The following is a 14,509-nucleotide window of genomic DNA, read 5'->3' on the forward strand; positions in this document are numbered from 1 at the left end:
CTATAGGTACAAGTCAGGTCTAGGTTCAGTAACAGTATGTGCTCAAAGAATGAGGTCAGCTGATTACCTGAATATACTGAATCACCAGGTTATTCCATCAATGGATTTTTTTCTTTCCTGGATTTGCCACCACAGAATTTTTGGAATGTGCAGGAGAAGGCTTTGCGCAGCATTCAGACTCTACCATCATCAATTTAAGATCTTTGTGACACTGTGTGACCTTTTTTTTTTTGGTGACAACGTTTTTTTTGGCCAGGCAGTGTATTTATCATAGGTGCTTTGTTTGACTGTTACCATTAACAGTACAATATAATATAAAAGAATCACTTAAAAGTACATTCAAACAAGATCTCTCCTTTTGATTTTTCCAGACTGCCACAACTTCATGAGACCCATAGGGAAGATAATTGGCCCTCGCCACTCACGAAGTGATGGCGAGGGGCATTGTTCTTCCTGGGTTTCTTCTTCTTATTATTATTTTTTTTCTCCCCCTGGGATCGCAATTTTCACCCCCTGAACGTCAACGAAAAGTCTCACATGGGGGTATCAAATCGACCGGCTTGGCAAAAAATTCAAGAAAATATGCATCACGAAAATGACCCACGCACACTGGCTCGACAGCGCCATCTAGAAAATTCAAAATTTTAAAATGAATTGGTAGCCGACACACATTTTTCGCCCTAGCTTAACGAAATTCACACCAGTGATAGAGCTCATGGAGACAAGCAAAAAAGCCAATCATAGTGCGGCCCTAGGACGGACAGGAAGTCGGCTATATTGAATCGAAAATTCGCCAAATTTTTCGTTGCGTGTTTTCAAAACGCTACTAGTCTCAGGTTTTTGGTCCAAATGAGCTCAGATTTCACATGCCGCATCCAGACACATGGGTTTTCAAAAGTTATCCACGTTTTCTCCAAATTCCACACGGTTCGCCCGTACGCCGCCACCGAAATACGCCTCCGTTTCCTGTTTTTTCGATGTCCTCTTACGACCACAGGCATTGCCCTACAGAGCTCACATTCACATCACATATGTGAGATTGGGGCATTAATGGAATGCAATAATAATTTTAATCAAAATGAACACTATAGCGCCCCCTACCATAGGGGTGAAACGCCAACATTATCGGATTCCTACGAAATTCGGGGAATAAATTGGGGGCATGACATGGACCAAACAATAATATCACGGGCATAGGTCATTTTTCACACTTGGCCACCAGGGGCGCAAAGACTCCAAAAAAAATCATTGAAAAATGTCTGACACGCACATGCATTGGTGTACACAGCTCAAATTCACATCACACGTGTGATATGAGGGTATTAATAAAATGGATTATTAATTGTAATAAAAATGAACACTATAGCGCCCCCTACAGTATTGGTAAAATACACAACTTTGTCCGATTGGCATGAAACTTGGGGAGATACTTGTGAGCATTAAAAGGGTCAAAAAAGTCCATTACACCATACCTGTATTATGTACACGGTTGCCGGTGCAAAGCCACAGACCCCTCTCATATAGAGTCAGAGCCACACAGCTCAGGGCCACACTGCATATTAACATTGTTCTTCATTTTTCCGCCAAAACAATCGCATTTTTCACCCCCTGAACATTCACGAAAAGTCTCACATGGGGGTATAGAATCGACCGGCTCGGCGAAAAATTTCATACAATTGGTGTCGGCAAAATGTCCCATGCCCCCTGACTCGACGGCGCCACCTAAAATTTCACCCCTATGGGAGAGGAGCCTGGTTTATTTTGGAAAACACAAAATCAGAACAGTGATAGAGAATGGGGGGACAAGCATAAATATGAATTGAAGCACTGCTCTATGACAGACAGGAAGTCGGCCATTTTGGATCAAAAATTCGCCACTTCATTCGCAGCGTGTTTTCAAAACGCTACTAGTCTCAGGTTTTTGGTCCAAATGAGCTCAGATTTCACATGCCGCATCCAGACACATGGGTTTTCAAAAGTTATCCACGTTTTCTCCAAATTCCACACGGTTCGCCCGTACGCCGCCACCGAAATACGCCTTTGTTTCCTGTTTTTTCGATGTCCTCTCACGACCACAGGCATTGCCCTACAGAGCTCACATTCACATCACATATGTGTGATTGGGGCATGAATGGGACGCAATATTAATTTTAATCAAAATGAACACTATAGCGCCCCCTACCATAGGGGTGAAACGCAAACATTATCGGATTCCTACGAAATTCGGGGAATAAATTGGGGGCATGACGTGGACCAAAAAATAATATTACGGGCATAGGTCATTTTTTACACTTGGCCACCAGGGGCGCAAAGACTCCAAAAAAAATCATTTACAAATGTCTGACACGCACATGCATTGGTCTACACAGCTCAAATTCACATCACACTTGTGATATGAGGGTATTAATAAAATGGATTATTAATTGTAATCAAAATGAACACTATAGCGCCCCTTATCATAGGGGTGAAACGCCGATATTATCGGATTCCTACGAAATTCGGGGAATAAATCAGTGGCATCAGAAGAAACAAAAAATTACATTATGGCCATGAGTAATTTTCCACGGTTGGCCACCAGGAGCGCAAATACTAAAAAAAAAATCATAAAAAAATTTCTGACACGCACATGCATTGGTCTACACAGCTCAAATTCACATCACACGTGTGATGTGAGGGTATTAATAGAATGCACTATTAATTGTTATCTAAATGAACACTATAGCGCCCCCTACAGTATTGGTAAAATACACAACTTTGTCCGATTGGCATGAAACTTGGGGAGATAATTGTGAGCATTAAAAGGGTCAAAAAAGTCCATTACACCATACCTGTATTATGTACGTGGTTGCCGGTGCAAAGCCACAGACCCCTCTCATATAGAGTCAGAGCCACACAGCTCAGGGCCACACTGCATATTAACATTGTTCTTTGTTTTTCCGCCAAAACAATCGCATTTTTCACCCCCTGAACATTCACGAAAAGTCTCACATGGGGGTATAGAATCGACCGGCTCGGCAAAAAATGTCATAAAATTGGTGTCGGGAAAATGTCCCATGCCCCCTGACTCGACGGCGCCACCTAAAAATTCACCCCTATGGGAGAGGAGCCTGGTTTATTTTGGAAAACACACACAAAAAGCAGAACAGTGATAGAGAATGGGGGGACAAGCATAAAAATGAATTGAAGCACTGCTCTATGACAGACAGGAAGTCGGCCATTTTGGATCAAAAATTCGCCACTTCATTCGCAGCGTGTTTTCAAAACGCTACTAGTCTCAGGTTTTTGGTCCAAATGAGCTCAGATTTCACATGCCACATCCAGACACATGGGTTTTCAGAAGTTATCCACGTTTTCTCCGAATTCCACACGGTTCACCCGTACGCCGCCACCGAAATACGCCTTCGTTTCCTGTTTTTTCTATGTCCTCTCACGACCACAGGCATTGCCCTACAGAGCTCACATTCACATCACATATGCGAGATTGGGGCATGAATGGAATGAAATATTAATTTTAATCAAAATGAACACTATAGCGCCCCCTACCATAGGGGTGAAACGCCAACATTATCGGATTCCTGCGAAATTCGGGGAATAAATCGGTGGCATCAGAAGAAACAAAAAATTACATTATGGCCATGGGTTATTTTCCACTGTTGGCCACCAGGGGCGCAATGAATTGAAAAGAAATTGGCACTTTGCACTTTGACTTACATGTCTATGAATTATATCTACTCCTAGGTTTTTCATCCAAATTACATCAAACTCCACATACAGTATGTGCATATGTCGATTGTCAATAATCAACCACGTTTTGGGGATATTCTTTCTGGTTTATGCACAGCACACTGTCAAAATATGACTGCTTTCCTGCATAATTTATTCCCTCTCACAGACACATTGATCAGCCTAAAAAGCTCAAATTCTAATCACTGATACAGAATAAAACTGTGAATAGAGAAACATAATGAGCAGATGGACAGTGACCTCTATAGCGCCCCCTACTGTACTGGTAAAAAACACAACTTTGTCCGATTGGCATGAAACTTGGGGAGATAATTGTGAACCTCAAAGGGGGCAAAAAAGTCCATTACACCATACCTGTATTGTGCACGAGGTTGCCGGTTCAACGCCGTGGACCTCAATTATAATGTGTTGGTCACAGATATTTATATAGAAACTGTGTGAAGGGGGGCAGATTGCGGCCGTGGGGTGGCCGGGTGGGGAAAATGGTGCGTGGGGGCAGTGGCCAGCCCCGGGCGGTTGCATGGGGGGGCGGTCGCATGGGGGGCGAGGGCCATCATCGCCGCTTGCGGCTTTAATTCTATTTAGATTTTTTTTTTTTATCTAAAAGAAAAAATGTGATTAGTATTGGAAGACGATATATTTTTACCTCATTTGCTTTAAATAGCATGTGCACTGTATTGCACAGCAGTAGAGTAATCATCTAAGCTCTTGAACACAAATATCAAATGCAGTATGTATTTGTATTTGTTTGTGTACTTGAAATATTGAAGCACTTGTATGCCATCTTCTGACCACTACTTTATCACATTTCTGTTGTGACAGAATGTAATCGTATGCCCATTGCAAACTGGGGTTAAAATCCATCTTCAGCAGCACCTTTATTATTTCAGAGACTACATAGATTACAGTCAACCTATAGAACAAATCTCTTTATGATGGCACTCTATATAATGACACCTATTGGATTTCAACAGTTAAAGCTGGCAACCCAAATGAGAGACTTGTGTGATGCTCATACTGCGTTCTGATAGGATAATCGGCTTGAACCAAAACAAATTACAACATAAACAACCTAACCATTAAGAATAATCAGCATTACAATTGTTATCAATAAAAGTTATATTTGATTTTAAAATATTTACCTCATATATGGAGTTTAAATCCAAAATATGCATTTGTTTCCATTAGGGAGTGTAAGGTGTACTACCACTGTGGTAGGGCCACAGGAAACATGCTGGGCAATTAGTTTCAGTAGTGTACTTTAACTCCACTCATCTACAGCCCCGTCTACAATTATCTTAAGGGTTAAAAGAAGTTTTGAATGGTGCAGTGCTCTAAATGCCCTAGTAAAAGTAATCATCTATTGATTTAGAACAAAAACATATCCATGGCTGATTTTTGTTTTGTTTTTGTTTGTTTTTTTACACATTGAAGTTGTATTATGTAACATTTCTGGTGGAGGGTCTGCCACATGCATCTTTTATAGTGAATTCTAATGTTTTGCCTTTGAATGTTCCACAGTAGGCAATGGTAGTACACTCATCAATCTCCATGGACACAAGCGGATAACGTCACTAGACAAAGTTACTGGTCAGCTTTGGGGAACAGTGACCCTACTCACAGTAAGAAAATGGGTTTCCTCTGGTATTTCAGCAATGAAAAGGCATTTACTTAAATAAATACAAGGCAGACAATATTGAGTGCCATACTGTGTAACATTAACATCCCCATGTAAGCAGGTGACAAACACTCCACCAGGCAAGTTATAGTGCACCCATTACATCATCATTTTTAAATAATGTAAAAAAAAAACTTCAATGCTAATCCATTCATTTACACGTGATTTGCCTAAAGATTCACTGCATAACCTTTCTGGCCTAAAGTATGCCATCTGCATACGTACTTGGTTGTCTCTCCGTGACAACCAAGTACGTACCTAAAATCAAATGGAAATCACAAAGTTCAAGTGCAACAATTTCCTCCGCAAACAACAAAATATTTTTATTCTGTAAAAAAAAAAAAAAAAAAAAAAAAAAACAACATCTAACCCTGTATGTGAACTTTGAACAGGTGTCATTCTTAAAACATAACACGTAAAGCTAATGGCAATCAATGCTTAGAAAAGTGTTTGGGGTTTTTTAATCCCTTGTCAAATGTGGCCGGATACTAATCCCCCTGTACAGTGAGAAGATTCCACAACTTTTACAGTAGATTGTGTGAACCTTTTCACTACCAGGCACTAATACCCAAACTGTTTTGATGGAACATGAGATGGGGGGGACCTGGGCCCTTTTTCAAGAAGCAGGTTTGGTCTCTAAAGGTGCACTACATAACTTTTCTGATAAAGCATTATCCACAGCTGTGATGAGAGCAGCTGGCTCCGGTCCAGCAACTTGATTACCATTTTGCTGTTGCTCACCACAGCCTTACAAAATACTGCTCTAGGTGTTAATTTCCTTTACAAATACTTCCCACTAAATGAAAAATAGAACTAAACTATGGCTACATGTTGGCCTTCATATATTTGGGGTAAGAGGAGACAAGATCCAACCTCTTGATGTAAGTTTTCATTTTTAACCAAATCTGGTCCTTTGTACATTTTAGTAAAAGCTCATGAAGCAGTCCAGTGCTACAGTAGATGATAATGTACACATGTAAAAAAGGCATTACTTTTTTTGTAATTAACAAAGTACTTAATTTAAGAAATATGTTGCATTCAACATTCTAACCGAGCATGTGAGGAGTATTTGTGTTGGATGAATCTGAAGAAGTAGGAAAGTGGTTGTTTAACCCCTTAACATTCTGGGCCATCGCCTTTACGTTACAATTTTACAGCAATGTACATATATTTCTGTGTCACCCACACAAACAATCTACACATCAAATGAAAGCTACGGCACTCATCTTTCTGAATATGCAAACCATTTTCACCTGCAATCACAAAAGTGCTGACAGGAATGCCAGTTTTACAGTCAGAAATGTGGATTTGGACTTCACTTATCTTTGAGGGCTCTGGTTCTGTCAAACATCAACATATTCCCACGAAGTTGGTCTCATTTGTTCCATACAGGTCCAGAGAGTATAATCCAGTGACGAAATTATGTCCACAAAAGAAGTTAGATCCTCCATGTCCAATCTGCTGCAGGAAAGTTAAATCTGCTCCATTACTTTTTTGTATTTCTTTTGTCGATTTCAAGCATAATAAATTTCTGACAGCACCAACTTTCTTCCTCAGTGCGAAATAAACTTGCTAGCTTGTGATTGACACCAAAGTTGGCAAATAAGATGGGGAGTATGGTTTACTGGAGCCCCAGACAGTGAATCAGTGCTACAGATGACTGATTACACCCCACTCTCCCCCTTGTAGAATCAAGCAATTACGTTACACACGTTTAGTGATTCCCCTTACAGCCAATGAGCAGCAGAACACGACGATGCATGACATGCAATGGTTTCCCGTAAACAGATGGTGTATGCTGTCCGCGGAAAAAGGAGGAGATTGGACGCAAAGATCAGAATCAGAATCCTTTTATTGCCATCGTTTGTGAACACAGTTCACAAACTAGGAACTTATTTTGGTGATAAAGTACAACATAAAACACACTGAATAAATACAAATACAAATAAGGGCATGCACGAAGTAAAAAAAAAAATCAAATCAAATACTTAAAGGTAGAAAATATATACAACAGCAGCATCAGAACAACAGTGCAAAGATGACTTATTAGAGTGACCGGTGTTATAAGTGTCCAGTTTTGTGCAAATATTATAAAGTGTTCATGAGACAAACTGCAGAGGGGAAGAAACTGTTCTTATGGTGAGAGGTTCTGGTCCCAATGGACCGTAGCCTCCTGCCAGAGGGAAGTGGCTCAAATAGTCCATGTCCAGGGTGAGAGGTGACAGCTGGTATACGGCCTGCTCGCCCCCGAGTCCTGGAGACGTACAGGTCCTGTATAGATGGAAGGCTGCAGCCAATCACCTCAGCAGAGCGCACAATGCGCTGCAGTCTCTGTCTGTCCCTGGCAGTGGCCCCAGCGAACCACACAGTGATGGAGGAGGTGAGTATGGACTCAATGATGGCCGTGTAAAACTGCACCATCATCTGGACCGGCAGCTTGCGTTTCCTCAGCTGCCGCAGGTGGAACATCCTGTGATGGGCTTTCTTGATGAGGGAGCTGATGGTTGGCTCCCACTTGAGATCCTGGGTGATGTAGGTGCCCAGGAAGCGGAAAGAGTCCACAGTGGTGATGGGGGAGTCCGTCAGGGTGAGGGGAGGCAGGGGGGCTGTGACTTTCCTGAAGTCCACAATCATCTCCACTGTCTTCTGGGCGTTAAGCTCCAGGTTGTTGCTGCTACACCAGGACACCAGCCGGTCCACCTCCCTCCTGTAGGCAGACTCATCGCCGTCCGAGATGAGTCCAGTGAGGGTGGTGTCATCCGCAAACTTAACCAGATTGACGGAGTCGTGGCTGTAGGTGCAGCAGTTGGTGTACAGAAGAGCAGGGGAGAAAGCACACAGCCCTGTGGAGATCCTGTGCTGATAGTCCGAGTGTCCGAGACATTCTTCCCCAGCCGTACGCGCTGCCTCCTGTCCGTCAGGAAGTCAGTGATCCACCTGCAGGTGGAATCAGGCACATTGAGCTGAGCGAGCTTGTCCTGGAGCAGAGCAGGGAGGATGGTGTTGAACATAGAGCTGAAGTCCACAAACAGGATCCTGGCGTAGGTTCCCGGGGAGTCCAGATGGAGGATGAAGTGAAGGGCCAGGTTAATGGCGTCGTCTACAGAACGATCGGCTCTGTAGGCAAACTGCAGAGGGTCCAGGAGGGGGGAGGTGAAGGACTTGAGGTGGTGCAGGACCAGGCGCTCAAATGACTTCATGACTACGGACGTCAGCGCCACAGGTCTGTAGTCATTAAGTCCAGTGATCCTGGGCTTCTTGGGGATGGGCACGATGGTGGACACCTTGAAGCAGGCTGGGACGTGACATGACTCCAGGGAGGTGTTAAAAATGTCCGTGAAGACAGGAGCCAGTTCCTCAGCACAGTGTTTAATTGTGGAAGGAGAGACACCATCTGGGCCCGCAGCCTTACGGGGATTCTGCTTCCTGAAAAGCTTAGTGACGTCCTGCTCCAAAACTGTGAGGGCAGTGGGGGAGGAGGGGGGGTCCAAGGTGGGTTTGGAGGTAATGTCCATGATGGTGAGGGAGGAGGGGGAGGGGTGTGAAACTTCAAACCTCGCATAAAAGCTGTTTAACTTTTCTGCTAGTTGTTTGTTGTCCACGGCGGGAGGAGCTTTGGGCCTGTAGTTGGTGATTTGCCTAAGCCCTCTCCAGACAGAAGCAGAGTCGTTGGTGGAGAAATGCTGCTCCAGACGTGTATTGTATTTTGCTTTAGCCTTTTCCACCTCTTTGCTAAAAGCATACTTGCAATGCCTGTAGCCTTCACGATCTTCTGCCCTGAAAGCTATCTCCTTTTCCGCACTTATTGCGTGCATAATTTTACACAATGTTGTTTTGCAGCAGTTTTGCATTTTAAACATGACGAAACGGACAAAACAAAGGAAGTACGCGACCGAGGACACTCTGGATGTTTGTACAAGTTAAACTAGAGGCATCTCAGACCTGGAGCAGTTTGTGGAACCAAGTGAAGATCTCATGGAGGGCTCAGGAGTAGAGGATCTTATGTTTTGATGGATTGGGTGCTGTTACTAACTGGTAAGCGTGGTTTGTTCTGCTGTTGACTTAGTTGTGGGTCAAATATATCATGTATAATCATTAGCATTAGCACCTGCCAATCTGCCATGTACAGTGTGCTTTCAGTTTGCAGTGTGTGTTTGTTTACATTTTGAAGTTTGTGGTTTGTAAATATATATTTATTTTGACCCATACCACTTGTTTCGACTATATTCTGTATACAAATATACATTTTATATTGAGTTTTGGTATGCTATATAAATGTACATCAGTAATAGAGCAGCTAGGTGTGCAGGTAAAGATTCCTCTTACTGTAAGCTTTCAGTGGAGCCCACATTGATGTCTCATGGGTTCAAAAGTTATTGCATTTTTTCCAAACGTTCTCCAAATGTCTTGGATAGGTTTGGAGAGGCCTGGATTTACTAATTATAAAATGAGTGTAAAAATCTAATTTTTATAGATATTGACCTCAAATTTGAAATGTGTGTGGTCAACAATTTTTCAGTTAAGATATAGTGTATTTTTGTCCCTACAGCAGCTTTCTATACCTTAATTTTAACAAAAAAAATTTAGGCTTGGATGAGAAAAAATATTTTTTATGTGTGTTCCAAAGTGTATAAATGCTCAGCAGACAAACTTACAATGATTCTGACACCTGTGGGTAAAACTATAGGGTGTTACTTTTACAAAGACCCCGAACTTGTGTATATACTACTGAGGGTTCAGTAATGGTTATCATTTTAAGTTGGAGAGGTCAGAACAAAGGCAATTTCACCAAAATGACCCGGAATGACTTCAATAACATTATTATTAACATTTTACACTCACTTTTTCAACATGGAGCTGCGTCTCCCTGTGTACCGCTGAGCTGCAGGTCCACTTGAGTGTCTCCAAACGTTTTAAACAAACCGTAGATTGTGAGTGCCCTTCTGTACAGCAACAGTACAATTTGCAGTGTTTCTCAGAAGCTGCGAGACACAGGTACCATTCATAGTTGCTCATCTGGAAATGACCCCTTTTCCTTGCTGGGCTAGGTGAGCTAGCGCAGGGGTTGGCCAACCTCTTCTCATAATACCCAGCTTTTCGTGAAAGGCCGTCTTGAAAATCAATCAATCAAACTTTATTCCTATAGCACCTTCCAACAACCAAAGCTGACCAAAGTGCTGTACAACATTAAAAACACGATTAAAAACAATAAACATCATACAAATCAACAGAGCACATTACACCATTAAAATAAAGAAAGTGTCACAGGGCCACTAAGTGTTAAAAGCCATTCTAAATAAATAAGTTTTAAGTTTGGCTGTAAACAGAGGCAGGTCAGAGATGGAACGTAACTCAATGGGCAAAGAGTTCCAGAGTTGTGGACCGGCCACTGCAAAAGAACGATCACCCCACTGTTTGCACCGGGACCGGGGGACCTCCAGCAGATTGTAGAGCTCTGGTGAGGGGTCAAAATGGCATGAAAAGTCATTTTTAGGTCAATATGGAAGTTGTAAAATGTAACATGATCTGCAAATACCTGTGTGAAAAAACATATTATGTCATCTTTACATTCTAGACAATATGTAATCAAGGTTTTATGGCCAAACTGCTTCATATGTCTATGTCCAATGTATTTTGACAGAGAATGTCAAAGAATGTAGATGACTGTGACCCAGTGCATTCAAGAATTTAAATTTTGTTTTGTTGGTAATATCCATGTTCCTGTATGTATTTTATGTCTCCATTTTCTGTTTTGCCAATTAAAATCTTTGATCCAAGAAATTTTTAATTAATCTGTGCGAATGGCCTTTTTTCATGAATAAAACGTTTAATCTTCGTGTGCTGTTGTTGTCTTAGATTTGTACTGACTACCATACCCCATCGTGTGTTGCAGGTGCCTCCGAACCAGCTGGCAGCCCCTCTGGTGGGCTCTCCCGCCCTCCCCACCCTGAGCCTCCTGTCGCCCACATCTGTTCAAGCAGAGACCATTGCTGTCCCAGAGAAGAGCCCGGCTGCAAAGGCCACTGCTAGTAAGAATCTGACACACGAAACGACTTCACTCCTACAACTTTTTGTCCAGTTGACAGACTTGATTTTTTTTTTTTTTCTACTATGGATCATACCAGGATAACTGAGGAATTATACAGACCCTCAAGTAGATTTTTAATATGATACTTGAGTATTTTATTTGCTCTGGTATCTTTACTTTCACTTTAGTAAATTGAGAACTTCTTCCACCGCTGGTTAAAACCATGCCTCGAAACATTCTCCATGGAGATAGATACATTTTATGCCAAACTGTGGAATATTATAGCCAAAGAGACAACATTTCCATGGAAACAAGCAGGAGAAAGCCAAATAAAAGTCAGTTTTGTGGAGATGCAAGCCCAGTCTCAGTAGACAGGACACACATTTTCAGCACAATAAACTCGACCAAAATGTTGTAATATGAAAACTCTTATTAACATCCAAATGTGTTTATTTGGTTTACTTAGAACAAAAAGTCCAACATAAATTGTAACTTTGTTTTTTCTTTCTCAACAGAAATCCTCAAATCTCCTGACACCTCTTCTACTGCCTCTTCTATTGAAACCCCCTCCTCCTCTTCTTCAGACCCCAAACCCGACCCTAACCTGGCATCCCCTGCTCCCGTAGCTCCGCCCTTTGCCATGCCTGGCCCGTTCCCCCCACCTGGGCTCCCTCCTCCAAGCATGCCTCCCTTCATGCCCCCTCCCATGGCCCGCCCCCCCATAATGCCTGGTGGAGCCATGTTCCCCCCTGACCGCTTCAGTATGCCCATGCCCTTCCCCCCTCGTGGCCCGCCCTTCCCCAGACCTGGCATGGACATGGGACCCTTCCGACCAAGATTCGGACCTCCACCTTTCAGACCGAGGTGGTAGAACTTTCCTTTTCTTTTTTTAATGTACCTCATTTTAGCCAAAATCGAAGGACAAAAATGACTCAATGGGAAGTACTTATAAATATTGTACATGTGTTGGCTCTTTTGTAAATTTGTATTGGTCTAGTTCCTTTGCTGACAGGACAGAGATATTTTTGATATGATTTTGTAATTCCTGATCTTTTGTGGAACCGTTGAAAACCGCTGACAACAAGTTTATTTGGAGAGATCTTAAATGTGGCCACTTAATTTTGTACATTAAGGTCTTAAAAGGAAAAAAAAAAGTATATTAAAAAACCCAACCATTTTAACTGTTGTGTTGTTTATTATATTTCCAGTTTCCTTAAAACCATCTATTAAGGAAATTATGCTGTAATAGGTAACTTTTCTGTAGAAAGGCACCTCCATGTTTCTATAGATGTTTTTCCTTTGCTTGGAATGTTCCACAGAATGACATTAAACTTAACAGGTTACTCTACAGCAGTCACGATACTAAAATTTCAAACTTGATTTCAATACTAAAAAATAGACTCGATACTTAATACCGATTGCGATACCATGATAATAATAATTTAAAAAAAAAAACACTCTGGACAATAGAATGTGATTTTCAACATTACATAATAGTACTTTTTTTTTTCTATTCCCTTGTGGCTTTATATCTGTAATTCCTCAGTGGTCCAGGTAGGTTCCACAGTGGTCCAAGGATGTGTACTACTCTATGTGGTCTTATACTTGTTCTGATACAGCTCAAGGTCATTCTAAAGCTATTCGGAAAAGGTTTATTTCTGTCCTGTGAATGTGACTTTAGTACTGATACCTGCTCAAATGAGTATGTAGTTTCATATCGATTAGTATCTAATTTTCTATACTTTTGACAGCCATCTTTTAAAGAGTCAACTCCATGCACAATAAGAATGCATGTTTTGTGGAACATTCTAGGCAAAGCAATGACATCTCCATGGAAACAAGCAGGTGGTGTACCCTGCTCCAGAAAAGTTGCATAGTGCACCTTTGGTATGTCATAACTGGTTGGACAAAAATACCCTGTCGAATGCACACATCTGAGAATTGGCATTAGCATGAGATGTCCAAATTTTTTGGTTGAGTTATATAAATAGTTATACAAATATTGCATGATAGTTGAGTTATATAAATATTGCATGATAATGATCTGGTCAAGATTTCAGTCATATTCTAGACTACAATTTGAAAGACCAGACTCAAACCTATCCCTAACAATACTTAAAATTTAGTCATGATCATATTACACTTCACTTAAAGGTGGTTACAATACAGTGACACCACATTTTCCTAAATGCATGTCTTTGGGACAGTGGTGGAAGAAGTCCTCGATTTTGTTACTTAGGCAAAAATACTCAAGTAAAAGAATTACATGAAAAAATGTACTTAAGTGAAAGTATTAAAGTACCTGTTTAGAAATGTACTTAAAGATTAAAAAGTAACAGTATTTCGCGCAAATTTTTAGGTCTTATAACGCTTCAAATGTAGTGATTTTGAGGAAGAATTGTGCTCAATTTTGTTCAAGTGAGATGACTTAATCGATAAAAAATACTTTTACTGTTCAGTCCATTTAAAAAATGTAGTGGAGTAAAAGTAAAACGTATCCACAAGTACTTAAGTATACATTTTAGATATCTGTACTTTACTTAAATATAGTACTTTACTACTTTTACTTTGCTACATTACACCACTGCTTTTTGGGGAAACTGGAGTACCCAAAACTTCCAGTGTTAGGTGCTCTGAACTATATGGCTCAAGGTCTGATGGTGGTGGGTCTAGTGTTGTCATGATACAAACATTTCAACCTCAATACTGACTTGATTTCGATATTAAAATGATCATCAAAAATACTGTTGTGGAAAAAATTACAGTTCTACATGAACAGTAATCCATTTGTGAAGCTCGGTGAGTTTTGAAATATAGAAAAAAAGATTTATTGTTTGTTACAGCAGATACAGACAGGACAGAGCCCAGGCTACAATTTTTTATTTTTTATTTTTTATTTATTTTTTATTTTTTTTATTTATTCAAACCAAAACAGCTGCATATTGTTACGTGTTGTCAGGGCCAACCTTTGCCTTTAGGTGGCCCTAAGCTGAATTTGCCCTCAGGGGCCCTCTCCACTTCAGTGCCACATATTCATATTAGGGAACATTTAGACATTA

The 14,509-nt window shown here is 41.1% G+C and overlaps 1 protein-coding gene across 1 annotated transcript in view; it reads left to right on the plus strand.

Moving 5' to 3' along the window:
• The window catches only part of LOC117380254 (SR-related and CTD-associated factor 4-like), a 34,443-nt gene extending 21,814 nt beyond the window's left edge, over window positions 1-12,629 (plus strand). Inside the window, exons 17-18 of the mRNA XM_033977030.2 lie at window positions 11,316-11,451; window positions 11,966-12,629. Coding sequence (XP_033832921.2) covers window positions 11,316-11,451; window positions 11,966-12,321 — 492 coding nt within the window. The 3' untranslated portion in view covers window positions 12,322-12,629. The remainder of the gene's footprint in view (window positions 1-11,315; window positions 11,452-11,965) is intronic.
• The last annotated feature ends 1,880 nt before the right edge of the window (window positions 12,630-14,509 follow it).

The sequence above is a fragment of the Periophthalmus magnuspinnatus genome, chromosome 13 (genome assembly GCF_009829125.3).
Source record: "Periophthalmus magnuspinnatus isolate fPerMag1 chromosome 13, fPerMag1.2.pri, whole genome shotgun sequence".
NCBI lineage: Eukaryota > Metazoa > Chordata > Actinopteri > Gobiiformes > Gobiidae > Periophthalmus > Periophthalmus magnuspinnatus.